This window comes from Perca flavescens, chromosome 18, assembly GCF_004354835.1.
Source record: "Perca flavescens isolate YP-PL-M2 chromosome 18, PFLA_1.0, whole genome shotgun sequence".
Lineage (NCBI taxonomy): Eukaryota > Metazoa > Chordata > Actinopteri > Perciformes > Percidae > Perca > Perca flavescens.
The window spans coordinates 24,769,546-24,785,671 of NC_041348.1; the positions used below are offsets into that span (position 1 = coordinate 24,769,546).

Genomic DNA, 16,126 nt, shown 5'->3' on the forward strand with positions numbered 1-16,126 from the left:
TCGGTATTGTAATTTATGATTAAACGAAAGCAGATATGTAACCATTCTTTTGTTGTCCATGTCTCGTTCAGGCATATTTTAGTCCGCTAACACACTGGTGGGTCCTTGAAAACGTAGTCCACTGTGGCGCTGGTGTGTTTGAGCAGCAGGGAAGAGGTCTCGGCAAAGACAGAACTCAATTATAGGTAAGCTACATCCGAACCATAACTATTGATAATAGAACTAGACAGAGACAATACATGATATGAACTCTTCAAATGCGTTTCTTCACCCGAAGCATAGCGGAATAGATCGTATCATGATATATGTATGGCAATAGATCACAATTGAATGGACACTTCAGCTAACTAGTAGCTACTTAGCTTAACTGACGTTAGCTTGCATCTTGCGTCCAACGCTGTTTTACTGTTTACAATGTTTCAATCATGTGTTTTTGATTGTTGTAAACGTTACTTTAAAGAACCAAATTTTGTATCGATCCGTAGACCGTTATGACCCTGTTTAAGTCCCGTGATCCTGCATTTCTGTCTCTGTCATTCTCTAGTATAGGAATCTAGGTGAAGGGTCAAAGGCAGGGTAGGGGGTTGGGCAGGGTGACCGTCATACTGTCCTACATAATAAAACATACATAAGACATCTTGTGGCGTCTATGTAGCTATTTATATATTATGCGTAGCAGATTAGAGCCTAAAGGTCTTTAGTTTTATAGTTGGTGGGGGTAACGTTGAGGTCAGCGTTGGAGGAAGTAACGTTACTCCGATCTTTTACTTAAAGTAGAAATACCACAGTCTAAAAATATCTCCATTACAACTAAAAGTCCTGAAGTCAAAATGTTACAGAAGTATTAATAATACAGAAGCATTATTATTTTCAGATACTTAATACTAGTGGGTAGATTGGTAGAATGGTACTGCATTATATCAAACAAGAATATCAAACTGTATGTAGACTTATGTAATTATTATTAACAAAGTGTCTCATAATTGTAGTGCAGTAAAAAACTATATTTCTCTTTGAAATGTAGTGGAGTAGCAGTAAAAAGCAGGACAAAAAAAGTATATCAATACAGTACAGTACTTGAGAAAAATGTACTTAGTTACATTCCTGGGTAAGTTATGTCTTTCTACAGCAAAGTAACGTTGCATTTCCACCGTATTATATGGAGTGTGAATATTTGGGGGTAATCATACGTCAAATTAGCTAATTGTATAAACAATCAAAGCCTTTATTGTTATGTCTAGTTAATGTGATTCAGACATTCATGTCACAGTTGACCTTTTGCCTACAGAGGTAGATCTAGAGTATTAAGCCAACCCGAGAGGCTTTGTAGTATGATGTTATTGCCAATTAAGTAACACTTACAAGGAATTTGACTAGATGGATGGTGCATAGATAAACATATGAAAAGGAAATAAATAATACATTATTCTGTTTATAAGAGTACAGCACTATGTAAATGTAGTTATGACACAGTGTTTAGGCAAAACACTGTGTAAATACTATGTTACTGTAATTTCTTTCTCTTTTTTCTTGCTTGTTTTTTGTAGTATTGGGATTTTTATTCTTTTCTTTAAATATTTTTCTTTCTTTCCTTAAATATTTTAAAAATAATTAAGTTAATTTGCAAATTTGTGGCATGTAGAACTGTCTTTAATTCCAATGTTAGGTGGGTTCCCTTTACAAGCCCTCAGGTTGTTCCCACCTGTGCATTTTATTATGTTATTGAATATTTCTTTTTTCTTTTTATTCTATTTTATATGCACAAATATAGAAATAAAGAAACACGTTAACATAAACATATATGTACAAATATAAATGATTAACATTAAGAAAAGAAGGCTGTAAGGCTTAGTGCAGTATGAGCAAAGATGTTGAAAACTTTGGTGTAGGCTATATATAGTGTGCAATGGACAGGGTGCAATGCTTTCTTATAAATAAGAACTCTCTTCGTGCAGTTTACACTTTGCAGCTTTTGTTGAAGAGAGAGCTTAATTCAATGTTATAGTTATTTTGGAGGATGTAGTTTGAGGTGCTGAATTGTACTGCATTATACAGAGGGGTGTTTCTGTTATTTAGCCTTACCCCATTGATATAAATGTGTTTGAAACACTATGTTTATTGAATTAGCTGGCAGTTTGCAGTCCAGTTTAAATGGAAGTCTTCATTTTTCTGCTTGAGAAATGTTATGAGTGTTATGTAGGGCCATGAACTTTTTCATCACAACCCTGGTTATAACTTTGTACTAACACTTACAGTTTCTTTCTCTGTAGAACATAATGGCTTCGATGCTGCTGAACACAATGCGGAGCGGCTCTGTCCGCCCTTCCCGGGCGGTGTGGTTGGGTACGTTTTCTTTAATATTAATTGTTTCACAGATAAACATATTCAAATATATGTGAAAGGAACACTATATAGAGAGTCAGAAATACCGCATCAACAGCTAATAGATTGTTTGATGTGTCATTAGGAATACATACAGTGATCTAAGGGCCACTGTCATGTTTGTTTATTTAGCCTTTCTATTTGTCAAATTACACTAACTGGTAATCAGTTGGTTGATTGGGGATCATTGGCTAAAATCTAAAATACAGACGTCTGGTCTTTAAATTCAGACTGCTCAACACTGTCATCTAAAATTTTGTATAATATAGACTTGATTCTCTGCTCAGCCATTATATCTTACACATATATATTTGTTTGCTGCTTTATTAATGTGCTGCTGAATATCGAGTACAGCCCCCTTTTTAAAAGATATAATTGAGGATGTTAAGGAATGTTTTTCTCTGAATGTCTGTCTCAGGGGCACGCTCTCTCAGTACGACAGCTCAGCTTCAGGCTCAGGGTAAGTCGTTACTCTAAGTGATATCACTTACACACCAATCCAGATTATAGTCTTGTGGAGATCCCACTGTTTAAAATGTGAGCTGAACATCGTGAGCCTCTTTTATCCTGGACAGAGCCTATGCAAAACTACCCTGTCTAGGTGAAATCTAAATGGTTGAAAATGTGATATTAAGATAGTACTCAATCCTCAGGTCAGCTCACAACTATCAGAGTCTGACTGCCTGTTACTGTCTTCATTTTCTTCCAGTTCAGACAAAGAGCAAAAAGACACTGGCACGGCCTGGTGTGAAGAACATAGTTCTGGTGGAAGGAGTTCGAACCCCTTTCCTACTGTCTGGAACCACGTACGTCTCTGGCTCTTTTCTTATGGTTAAGTTCACTGGCTGGATCCTCTGACCAGCATAACTTTAGGAAGAGGGAAAGCCTGTTGTCAAATGGCATTTACAGAGCGAGTGTCTTATCTTGAAGGTACCTTTCTGGTTTGTGTTTACAGATATGCTGACCTAATGCCCCATGACTTGGCCAGAGCAGCTCTGCAGTAAGTGATTTTCATAGGTTACGTTTTTTTGTGTGTCAATGGTGTCATAACACTAACAAATCCACCATCAGAGTTTTAATTGACACCATAAATCGAATTACAGTCTGCTGACGTAGCGTGCAGTCCAATAAACTGGCCATTGATACCACTTTTTTTTATTTCAATAGTGGCCACCAAGCAGCGCCGTAACCAGTAACTTAACACTAAGTACATTTTTATGTTAGTAAATTACATGTACAGTCATATATTAGGGCGGCACCGAAATCATGGTTGCATCTGTTGCCGTGGTCCTGCTACGTCCTGGAGAGCCCTGCTGCACCGTGTAACGCCCTGCAGTGCCCTGCTACGCCATGAACTACTACAACTACTATTTCTAATCATAGTTCCATTATCTTTATTGTGACTATTATTGCCTCTGTTCATCACACCCCCAACCGGCACTGTCAGACACCGCCTACCAATAGCCTGGGTCTGTCCGAGGTTTCTTCCTAAAAAGGGAGTTTTTCTTCACCACTGTTGCATTAAATGCCTCTCCTTGGGGGAATTACTGGAATTGTTGGGTCTTTGTAAATTATAGAGTGTGGTCTAGACCTACTCTATCTGTAAAGTGTCTTGAGATAACTCTTGTTATGATTTTATACTATAAATAAAATTGAATTGAATATATTATTACACTTATCAATTGATCCTGGGCCCATAGTGTTCATTAAAACAGAAGTTATTTTCCTTTTCACCAGAAAAAAATCCAGTTATTGAAGAATGTCTAGACTCTATCTATGACCCAGGGTACGTTATAGACCCAATAATAGAGCTGTTTAGATTTTTAGACGTTAACACAAGCGTTACATGTATAACTACGGTTCTGTGAAGTACGGGTGACCTTCAGATGTAATATCTAGGCGTTAAAACATTTGAAAACGGCTGAAACCCGTCAGTTCAGACAAGAGGGGGGGGAGAGAGAGAGAGAGAGGAACATTGGAGCAACAATCTGACAGAGCTGTGAGAGGGGGGTGGAGTGTTTTGTTAAAAACATTTTTGTAGTGCTACTGTGATTTTAAAATTGTCCATTTGGGTTTCCCTAGGGGTCTGCTACACAGGACGGGCTTACCCAAAGACGCTGTAGACTACATCATCTATGGAACAGTCATTCAGGAGGTCAAAACCAGCAATGTAGCAAGAGAGGTATTTTCTCACACACACGTACATGTACTTTCTTTAAGCCTTGGTCCTAAGCATTACCACTTCATGCTAAGGCATTATATTAACCAAAGGAGCATTTTTGAGCTGCTGTTTTGTTGTGCATCTCCTTCATTTTTCACTGTGATTTCAGGCAGCATTGGGTGCAGGCTTCTCTGACAAGATCCCAGCTCACACCGTCACCATGGCCTGCATCTCCTCCAACCAGGCAATGACCTCAGGTATGTCAGGGAAAGTAATCTCTACACCAATTCTCACAGCTGCTGCTGTGAGAATCATTTGGAAGTAATAAAAATGCATTTCAATCTTGACCACAACAAAAAAAGCTAAACAAACAAGCACTCAAGCTGAGCTGAAGACATAACACACCACAACATCTGGGCATGTTATAGATGAGGAAAATAAGGAAAAACTACACAGATGTCTTATGACAATGAAGGGGAAATAATAAAGGAGGTCAGAGCAGGAGGCCGAGGTCAGATGTGTCCTCATACATTAAGATTAAGATGTTTTTGGTTGTCCTCCTCTTTGTTTAACCTTTGTTTGGCTCTCTTTCCTCCGTCCTTCTCTCCAGCTGTTGGTCTGATTGCTGCAGGCCAGTGTGACTCTGTTGTGGCAGGAGGGGTGGAGTTCATGTCCGATGTTCCTATCCGTCACAGCCGTAAGATGAGAAAGACCATGCTGTCTCTCAACAAGGCGAAGACCATTGGCCAGAGGCTCAGTCTGATTGGCAGTATCCGGCTGGCACATCTCTCCCCTGAGGTATATATTCACTTAAAATCTCTTAAGAGTTACACCACTTTCAGTTTGATACATGTGATTTGTAGCATCAGAAATCAAATTTCTTGCGTCTTTGTGTGCGTTTGTAGCTTCCTGCTGTGGCTGAGTTCTCCACAGCTGAAACGATGGGCCACAGTGCTGATCGTCTGGCTGCTGCATTTGGGGTCTCCAGGATGGAGCAGGATGAGTTCGCTGTGCGATCACACACACTGGCCAAACAGGCCCAGGACGCCGGTCTGCTGCAGGATGTCATCTCCTTTAAAGTGCCAGGTAAACTTTCTTTAAACTAAAGATACATGACATCACACATTCATGGGTTAGGGATGTTAGGGGGTTAGGATCTCCACAGCGCTGTGAAGTAAGTTCTGGCTCCACCACACATACATTCTGGGATAGGAGAAAAATACGCTCTGGGTTGTTTGCGTTTCTTTAAAGGTCCAATGTGTAGGAATTTCTCCCATCTGGCGTTGAGATCATATATCGCAATCAAGTCTCTCGCACCACCCAGTTCAAAGTACGTATTACAGCTACGGTAGCCTTCACGCTTCAAAAAGCTGGTCTCTTGCTCTTTTCAATATCCTTTTTCTTTTTCTGGGTGAAGAAGGGGACTCCTGTTCCTGAAATTTAGATTTTGAATACGTGTGGTCCTGCATGTTTCTTTCTTCAAACTAGCCGGGGCCGGGAAGCTATGATACCCATTAGCAGCATTAGCAGCACCTGTGAGTTTATCATGTGACAGCGAAAACGCGAAAGGCAGAGCAGTATGTCCTGTATGTCCCTTACTGGCTAACATATTGCAAGATGGAGCATGAATATGGAGCGTCTACCCCAGTTCATACAAATAAAATTTCAAGCCAAAAGGAAGACTTGGAATTGATGGTGGTGGTAAATATTCATGAAAAAGGACAAGTCTGTGAACGGGCAACACAGATTTTGATAACGAACAACTAAACACGTTACACACTGGACCTTTAAACCAATCACAATCCTCTTGGGCGGTGCTAATCTCCGGACGCAGCAGCGGTGGCTCTGCAAAATGGTCTCGGGAAAGAACTTGTTTTGGTGGAACATTTGCAAACAGCCAAAAAAAAAAAAAAAAAAAAAACGCCACATAAAATGTTAAATGAAGTTAACTGTTCACACATTACAGTAACGTGAGCCATTTAAATTAGCTGGATACATGGTTAAACGTAATTTGCTCTTTTCGCCATGTGTACTACAATACCCGCCAATCGGTCCCAAAACGTTAGAGAGGAAATGCAGTAAACATAGTCTTTGGAAATCTTAACAATCATTCCACGAAAGAACCAAGCACGCCTGCCTTGTTGCACAATCCAAATTTTCTTCAAAACCTGCCGTTTTCAGCGAGTAGCTTGCTAGCTCTGGGTTTGTTCAATTGATCCAGACTAGGGATGGTTGAATACGTTGTGTTAGTTTTCAGGAATTCTGTGGATGGTTGTGTACTTTAAACGTTGGTGGTTATATTGTTGTAACTAGTAGATGTCATTTGTCTGTGCTTGTTGTCACCAGGTCGTGATATTGTTTCCAAGGACAACGGCATCCGCCCATCCACCATGGAGCAAATGGGCAAACTAAAGCCCGCCTTCATTAAACCTCACGGCACGGTCACCGCCGCAAACTCCTCCTTCCTGGTAAACCCACACACACCAGGCCCTGCAGCACTCGGTGTTCTTAATTCCTCTGGTTCAAAAACGCATTCATTCTTTATTTGACTCTGTGTGTGTAAAACAAACGGGCAAAGCTACACGCACACACACCAATCTGCAAAGCTACAAAGTACCTGAAGCAAAACACTGTTAAGCAACTTTGGCTTTGTGTGTTGTTGTTTTTTTAATTATTATTATCTTAAGAATTTCTGGTAACATTTTTGGTCGATTTGATGAAACAAATTTGTATAGCCCTGCTCAAACTGTCTCCCCAGATTCTTTTTCAACTTTTTTCGCTCCCAAGTGGAACCATTCATGAACTGCCCTGGCATTAAAAACACTGCTTGTTTGTGTGTGTCCTCAGACTGACGGTGCGTCTGCTGCCCTTATCATGTCTGAAGAGAAAGCTTTGGCTATGGGTTACAAGCCTAAAGCCTACCTCAGGTATCTGCACCCTCTCTTTTTGGTAGAGCAGCCTCAGTTTTCCCCAATATAATGCTCTTTCAGATGTTCTGATCATATTATATTTGCATTCTGGCAGAGACTTTGTCTACGTGTCCCAGGACCCCAAAGATCAGCTGCTTTTGGGGTGAGTTCACAAATGTAGTCTAGCTAAAAAAAGAAAGAAAAGCGAATATTATATAAGCTAATATTTGTTATACGATTTGGGATGGAACTGTTAAAGCTAACCTAGTGTGTGTTTTAACCTACTGTACAGTACATTTGTGTTGGAAGGTAGAGACTCATTTTATTCTGAGGTGAATTTAATTGCTCTTTTGAAGACCAACAGTTTGATTTCTGTTTGACACTGCGCCCTGTTTAACTTTTCCAGGCCGACGTACGGTACACCAAAGGTCCTGGAACGGGCTGGCTTGAGCATGAGTGATATTGATGTCTTTGAGTTCCACGAGGCATTCGCAGTAAGTTATCGCACTTACTTACGAGACACTGTGTGAGCTTGTGTAGTGGTGGGTGAATATGCCCTGTCAATCTCCAAGATATTTTAAGTTACAGATATGCATGATTAAACTTGTATCTTTCAATTTCTGTGTCTGCCTTAAACCCAGTCATGGCCTGTGTTATTCCTGTTGTGGAGTAAGATTTGACTGGTCTACTTCATGTCCTGCACTTTTGAATCAGTCAAAATCAATATGTTTTCTGTCTGGTATCTATGGTAACTGTGGATGTACTGTATTTGTGTGTGTTTTCCAGGGCCAGATAATGGCAAATATGAAGGCTTTGGACTCAGATTGGTTCGGTCAGACGTACCTGGGCAGGAAATCAAAGGTAAAGATAGCCACTGGTCATACTGCAACAGATTAACAGTAAATTAAGGCCAAGCTGATTTATATGTATATGTGGTATTGGTGTCATATGTCATATTTAGATTTTACACTAATAAGTACTTTAGTACAAGTATGATTATCTCTGTGTGTGTGTGTGTGTGTGTGTGTGTGTGTGTGTGTGTGTGTGTGTGTGTGTGTGTGTGTGTGTGTGTGTGTGTGTGTGTGTGTGTGTGTGTGTGTGTGTGTGTGTGTGTGTGTGTGTGTGTGTGTGTGTGTGTGTGTGTGTGTGTGTGTGTGTGTGTGCGTGTGTGTGCGTGCGTGCGTGTGTGTGTGTAGGTGGGAGCTCCTCCCATGGAGAAGTTCAACCTGTGGGGAGGCTCTCTGTCTTTGGGTCATCCGTTTGGTGCCACAGGCTGCCGGCTGGTAACCACAGTGGCACACCGGCTGCAGAAGGAGGGAGGACAGTACGGACTGGTGGCGGCTTGTGCTGCTGGAGGACAGGTAATTACTGGCTGACACGTGTGCATGAGACAGCAGAGTCACACAAGCCACGACTAACTGTCTTCAGGGTTTCTGCGGGTTCTTAAAAAGTCTAAAATTTCAAAATAATGTTAGGCCTTAAGAAGTCTTAAAGGTGCACTATGAGTTCCTGCATGGTTTCAGCGCGATTTAATTTTTATCTCAAATCTTAGGCATCTCTCCTTGATCCGCTAGCTGCCTGCCCCCTGAATACACTGTGAAAAAACACAGGGGTCGTAGATGTCAAACAAACACTAGGGGCACAGGCTGTGCACCAAAATACAACAAACCACTCCAGCCAATCACCGACAAAATGGTTTGGAGAGGGGGTGGGGGTTAGTGACATTTAGCCGACGGCCGACCGTTGACAGAAAACCCGTCAATATGATCAGTCGCGTCCCCCAGGTCCAAAAAAGTGCCACAGAACAGACCAAAAAGACGAGAGGAGACGAGACGTAATACATCTCTATAACAGCAGGCGGTGCTAATCTGTATTGTTGCCCAAGAAATGAAAACCGGCAGCTGATTGGACGAACGCGTCACATGGGTTTGTTTTCTCCGGAAATTCAAAGCCAGACTGTCATGGCGGCCGTTCAGAATACGATCTCATATTGTACTAAAATAGTTCACTGAAACATGTTTCTGAAAACATTTTAAGCGAGAAATAGGCCATGCAGTTGCTGAATCTGTCTTCATCTCAGCTCAACAAAGTCACCTCATCCCGCTCGTCATTTCCGGGTGAGTCCCGACTGCCCTGCCGCCGACCGAACATGTCAGGTCGGCCAAAATGAACGCCGACAGCCCCCCAGACAGACGACAACACGGGACACACCGAACAGATTTGAGTCACTGACCTCGCCGGACTGTCCCACGGCCGATAATCGGCCCTTAGTCAGTTATTCACGACCATTACGGAAACATGGGGGGAGGGGCGAGCTTGCTCTGTTTTGTTTGGTATTTACTTGGAACGTTAACAGAAGTGACGTCATGCAGAAACTCCTAGTGCACCTTTAAATTCGCTCAAGTATTGTGTTCTAGGTCTTATATTATTTTAAACAGGTCTTAATTTCCTGTGATACTCTGCCTCTAATGCTCATACTTTTTTTTTTTATTATTCCGTGGTGTTGTAGTTCTTTCTTTCGCTAATCCAAATATAATTTTGCTGTATTACGACTACAAATGAGACCAACATGCAACTTATATTGCAGCCAGTCAGCTTTTGACTTATTGGCGCGAGTCTCTTTCGGATTGTATCATAGACGTAAAACGGAATTTATTCTTCAGCTTTGGGGAAGTGCAAGTTTAGTGATACGTGGTTTGAAAAAAAACTGAATTTTGGGCTCAGTTGATGTTGTGATAAAAGTCTTAAATTTCATTCATAATGGTCTTAAAAAGTCTTAAATGTGACATGGTGAAACCCTGGTTTTTCTCTTTTAGTATAATTCAAATTTCACAATTTACAGCGTTAAGTAACATTTTTGAGAAATGTAGACCTCAGTATACATTTTTTGTAAAATTCTGGGCAACTCAGATGTTTTTTCAAAAAGAGAGTCTAACATCGCTTCCATTTTCTTTCTTGTTTAGACCATCTCTAACTTTCTATTTGTTTGTTTTTTTCCTGACAAACCTGTGTTGTGTGTTCCAGGGTCATGCCATGGTGATTGAGGCCTACCCCCAGTAAATTACTTAAAACGCCTTCCGTAGCCTCGATCTTCCGGTTCATCATAACGGCTACACACACCAGACAACAGACTGTACATACTAGCACCATCTTTGCCTTGCTGAGAGAGGAGTCAGATGCAGTATGCGAGTGAGTCTTAGGAATCTTGTGTAAATTCAGCTTTGCCTCAAAGCTGTTAAATTATAGCGTAACTTTGTAAAGAAAGGTTTATAGACTTTGAGGTGCATCTTGTCGGCATTGTGACTGAGTCGAATGTAACATAGCTTAATTTAAGCACTCAGAGGAGCTACAGTGATCCTAATGTTTATATACGCTGTAATATTTTTTTCTTACGAACTGTTGGAATTAAAGGGTGTGATGATGACCACACTGCCACTCATTAATTGGTTTGCTATTCTTTCTCGCCCTTAAAATAGACCTTTTGCAGAAATTCACTGGTTACGGTTTCTGAAATGTGAATATTTATGTTTTTCTTCTAGTCTCATATGAGAGTAAACTGAATACGTTTGGGTTTTGGACTGTTGCGTTTGAAGACATTTAGGTTTATCTGTTTTGCGGAGACTTTTGTCCAAACGAACATCCTGTTCAAATGAGCCACAGTATATCAAGGAGAAGCCAATGTGAATAAGTGCCACAATGCTCACACAAGGTTGCAGGTGCATGATGTTAGACATTAGCAACAGTATTTTTCTAAAGAGGGAGGACAACATTATTGTGATTGGCATTTTTCACTATTTACTGACATTTTATAGACAAAACAATTAACTAAATTATTGGCAGATAACACGGTAATGAAAATAATCATTTGTTTCAGCGCTTAGCTTATGTATGTATTTGTATATGGATAACAATAAATATTTGTGACTACATAAGCAACAATTAAAGTTAAACACTCTTATCTGCTTCATCGCTGTGTGGGTGTGGTTTGATCAAATTTGGCAATATAAGCCAACAACCCCACAAATGTCTTCACTTAGGATGAAAATGTTGCTAAATCCTCATAAGTGACAACACTTCTTTTTTTTCTTCAAATCAGCCCCGCCTACTTCAAACCAGTGAGAAGACAAAAACACAAATACAGAAATCTGTCATGTGAAATAACCAAGAAGTGTTTCAAACTTACATGTTTAACACCATTGCTCATAATGGGAAACAACCTGGCTTTTAAAGGTCCCATGGCATGAAAATTTCACTTTGAGGTTTTTTAACATTAATATGAGTTCCCCAAGCCTGCCTATGGTCCCCCAGTGGCTAGAAATGGTGATAGGTGTAAACTGAGCCCTGGGTATCCTGCTCTGCCTTTGAGAAAATGAAAGCTCAGATGGGCCGATCTGGAATCTTCTCCTTATGACGTCATAAGGAGCAAGGTTACCTCCCCTTTCTCTGCTTTGCCCACCCAGAGAATTTGCCCATGAGAGAGAGAGACATCATGGCTTTCAAACGTCCACCATTCCCCCCCTCTCTCTTCTTCAATAGCTACAGACACAGAAATGGCACATTCCAAGGAAAGCTCTTTATGGGACTGGCTCTGCACCAAGGCTGAATTTCGGGAAAGAGACTTCAGATACAGCATTAGGGGACCACTAAGGCCTAAATAAAAGCATCCAAAAAGCAGCATGTCATGGGACCTTTGACATATTCTCATAAATCAAAAGATTTCGCAGAAATCACTGGGTGAACTAGGTTTTCACCTTACCGCTAGATAAGATAATTAGATTAGGGCATTCACGTAAATTCAAGTAGTTGTGTTTCCAGTAATCAATTGTTGGTTTACAAAACAACTACTCAGCGACAGTGTGAGTAGTTTATTGTGTTGTCTCTATGTGTCTTTACACTCTATTCTGATTGAAGGCCTTGATGCACGGACAACATTTCAAGTAACGTTGATGGGCTGTGTTTAATTCAGCAGGGACTGAAACTATTGCAAGAGAAAAGATCAATGTATAGAAAGCTTTGCGCTGCCGATAACAACAATGAATTTGGGGGGGGGGGAAGGGGGTGTGCAGTCTACTCCTTTTTTAACAGATTTAAACAAATTTGCATTACCAAAATATTTTGCATTTGCATCCCGGCCTCTGTACCGAGATGTGTCAGCAGTAGACTGGCTTTGGATTCCTGTGCGCTTAATTGATGGTGAAGAATGCTGTCTGCTTCTGACGGGAGACTGATGTTAATGAGGAGGTAAAGTGGGATGCTCGGGCTTCCTGGTGATTTAAAAACATAAATATGGAAAATGTGGGAATATGGCTGGCAGGTTACTTAAAAGTTCAGGTTGCAGGGGTGTCTTCCTGATATTTAAGTGTTTATATTTTTGGGAAAAGGCAAACTTTTACATCTTCTAAAGTGTTTGTGCAATTGACAGCGGATCGGTAACTGTATATCAACACATTGGCTCTTTTCTGCTTTGGTGTGTACGATTCCCTCAGCAATCAGCCGGGAATCTTCTCTACTCATCACACACAGACACACACACACCTCAGGTTTGGGGGGTTGTTAACATAACTTCAGTCAGACACTTCCGTTTAAAATATATTTAGAGATTTAATTCTTCCAGTTTAAGAAATCCTTGACTCAGAGGGAGGAGTTGATTAATGCAGCCGAGTCTGTCACACGGGCTACAGGCGGAGGGAATAAAACCAATGTTTTACTGCCGAGGCAAAACGGAGCTAGAATGTAAATAGCGGGGAGAGAGAGAGAGAGGGTTTTTGTGTTAAAGCTTCAAAACCGCCTCAACCCTGCGAGACGCCGGAGACACGCAGACACACGCCGACATAGCGGGCCGCCTCCCTGCCTCAGCGGGGCTTTGATCAGACGGAACCTTTTATGGGGAATGACTGGCGAATGCACCCGCTGCTGTCACTACAAATCTACCTCACCGAGCGCGCGGGGAAGCGGGCAGGGGGAGTGGAGGAAGGAGGGTACTGGGGGGGGGGGGGGTGGAGTCGGTGTGCAGCCGGTGTGCAGCGGTGTCTTTTATCTCGTCCTAGCCTAGCCGGCTCACGCGGAGGGGCACCTGCTGAAAAGCTGCGCTTGACTCGCGCTACCTCCACCTGCTCGTGCGCGCGTGCTTGTGTAATGTTAAACAAGTTGCAATCGCACTCCTTGTGCAAACAAAGTAATCCAATTTTGAGTGCTTTTAAACATTTTCACTGTATAGTTTTGAATCCTGCTATATTTCCTGGCTTTTGTAATACGTATTACATTACTATTTTAATAAGCCTACTGTGTTCTTTTTTATACAGATTTGTTTATATAGGCTATAGGATATTGTTTTATGTGTCTATGGTTTTAGTGCTCTCTAGGCCTACTGTAATACACCCAATGAATATGCTATAGGGGACTTTAGGATCGGGGTTTGTTTTTTCACAATTTTTAGAAAACAAAAGTCACAAGTAAGATTATATATTTTGTGTCCCCCCTTTTGGGACGATGTGTCTGACTCCAAATAAAAGACCTATATATATATATATATATATATATATATATATATATATATATATATATATATATATATATATATCCCCGTGCAATCGTTAAATTGGAATTACATTGATCCTAAGCAAGAGCCAAATAAGACAATAAGATAAAGTCAAATATATTTGTTTAATCAGTCAAGCATCGGAGCTTAAATACACAGATCTGTGGGATCATAAAGCAAGCAGAGACTAAGTTTCCCTAGCAACAGACAAAAAGCCAGAGTCGGTCCACATATCTCTAGACTGTCTGACCTTGTGAGCCCCGATCTATTCTTCCCCTCATCTCTTATACTTTCTTTCTTGGGCCCCCCTCTTCTTCTTCCGCAGTGGGACTGCTCTCTTCACAAAACACCCGCCAGGGTGGGGGCCATTGTATTATGTCTCGTCCTCATTTGCTCTCACGTGAAGTGGTACATTCTGTACCTGTTTCATTTGTTATTATTACTCAGTGTACTTTGCCCGAGGCTACTGTGACCCTAACTATCTTATATATATTTACCGCTTAAGCTAAACCATCTGTGCGTCAGTTTCCTTTATTTGGAGAACCACCCTCTCTATGACAGCACACAACTCTGTGCAATAAGCATACAACAAAATACACTTGGTTGCTTATGGAAACCTTTTACATACTTATATTTATCTGCAACTAAGAAAATTATTCTACAATATACATTTTTTATTAAAAACATAAAATTAAATTGAGTATCACTTCACATCCTGTATGCATGTGTGTGCCAGCTATACAGTGAGCTAAACACAATCAAGTTTGAAGCCAAGAGTTGGCCTTTAAGCTCTTTAGTGAAAGCAATAGTAAAACCTTTTGGATTAAAACAACAAATTCAATGACTCTTACTGAATAAATATCAGTGGTGAAAGAACAACCTTAAAGCAACAGTACAGCATTGTGGGAGACAAGCTTATGTCCTTCCTTGCCATTTAGATCAGACGATCAACACCAGAATAAAGCCTGGAAAAGGCAACAGAATCCACCTCTAAAGCCACAATTAGCTTCTTATATCTTGTTTGTTTAATGAGCAAAAAATTCGAAGTGTACAAACCACAAGGTACGATTTTTTATGGAGTTATGTGCTGAACTTTTTCTTGGCCGGGAGAACTTCCTGGAATCTCACAGTGACAAATTTGCAAACTATTCCTTTAAGTCCCCCCCAGAAATGTACAACACAATGATTCATCTTGTAAAAATACACTTAGTCCGCAAGTGTAAAAATGAAAATAAAAAATACATACTACTACCTATTGACTACCATATCAGCAATTATTAACTAGCTAGTTGCAGGCTTATTAGTAACATATTCGCCTCAGCAGATAGTAGGCCTATGGCATGCTTGGTCCTAAAAAGGTTATTTTTTAATTAAAAAAAAACAACGTTTACAAAACAGTTATAACAAGCAGAGAACCAAATGATAAAAGGGCATTTGTGGAGTAGGCTAAATAAAGATACCTTTGTCAATATGCTTAGTCACAGATCTAACAAGTGGCAGAATGTAACAATGTCAGTTAAACTGTTAAGGAACTGTGACAGAAGATGTTACCAGTAGCAACAGAATTTTCAACTGACACCAACTGTTGGTTGCATAATACTCATATACAACTGAATGAAATGTAGTCCTGCTCAGAAACATTACTGATGTGCAAACAGCATAAGAAAATGACTTCATCAGATCAAAATCTTCATCTGATGAAGACTGGTAAAGCTCCAGTAAGTGGACCTTGAGTGGAGATTGTTTTCTCAACTGCTGTTTCTGAGGTTAAGAATCACTTGTCAGACTTGTCAATCATTTTTGAGAGCGATAGCAGTTTTTAATTCCGTGTTTTACATGTTAATGGTGGGGCAAAAATGTTTAGCCTGATGATCAGACTTCATTATGATTTTTGTTTGACTTGTTTGACAATTTGTTTAGCCTATAATCGGATAATGTGTCTTTTAAGATGCATTGAATTGAATATGACTGTAGTGATATTAGTGCTCTAGTCAAAGTTTGCAATCTTAACTGCCCATGTTAGGGTCAGTTGTAACTAGGTTGGGGCAGTAAATTCTAGGCCTCCTGACAACATCTAGATAACATCTCAACAACATCTCTGATAAAATAAACATGCTCCAGGGTTAGGGTTGCCAC

The 16,126-nt window shown here is 40.5% G+C and overlaps 1 protein-coding gene across 1 annotated transcript; it reads left to right on the plus strand.

Annotated features, from left to right (window-relative positions):
* Window positions 1–96: 96 nt before the first annotated feature.
* hadhb (hydroxyacyl-CoA dehydrogenase trifunctional multienzyme complex subunit beta) lies at window positions 97–10,895 on the plus strand. Its single transcript, XM_028605569.1, has 16 exons — window positions 97–185; window positions 2,271–2,343; window positions 2,801–2,842; window positions 3,092–3,188; window positions 3,338–3,382; window positions 4,465–4,564; window positions 4,713–4,800; window positions 5,154–5,341; window positions 5,449–5,629; window positions 6,890–7,011; window positions 7,391–7,470; window positions 7,568–7,615; window positions 7,859–7,946; window positions 8,239–8,313; window positions 8,649–8,813; window positions 10,477–10,895. Exons 2-16 carry the CDS (start codon window positions 2,277–2,279, stop codon window positions 10,510–10,512), a joined length of 1,422 nt encoding a protein of 473 aa, XP_028461370.1. The 5' UTR covers window positions 97–185; window positions 2,271–2,276; the 3' UTR covers window positions 10,513–10,895.
* Window positions 10,896–16,126: the final 5,231 nt, after the last annotated feature.

What these genes read in the sequence shown, in the direction of transcription:
- hadhb (XM_028605569.1), top strand. Translation starts at nt 2,277, where the DNA reads ATGGCTTCGATGCTGCTGAACACAATGCGGAGCGGCTCTGTCCGCCCT. An exon ending in CCGCAAACTCCTCCTTCCTG is followed by an intron (nt 7,012 to 7,390) that starts GTAAACCCACAC and finishes GTGTGTCCTCAG; the next exon opens with ACTGACGGTGCGTCTGCTGC. An exon ending in AAGCCTAAAGCCTACCTCAG is followed by an intron (nt 7,471 to 7,567) that starts GTATCTGCACCC and finishes GCATTCTGGCAG; the next exon opens with AGACTTTGTCTACGTGTCCC.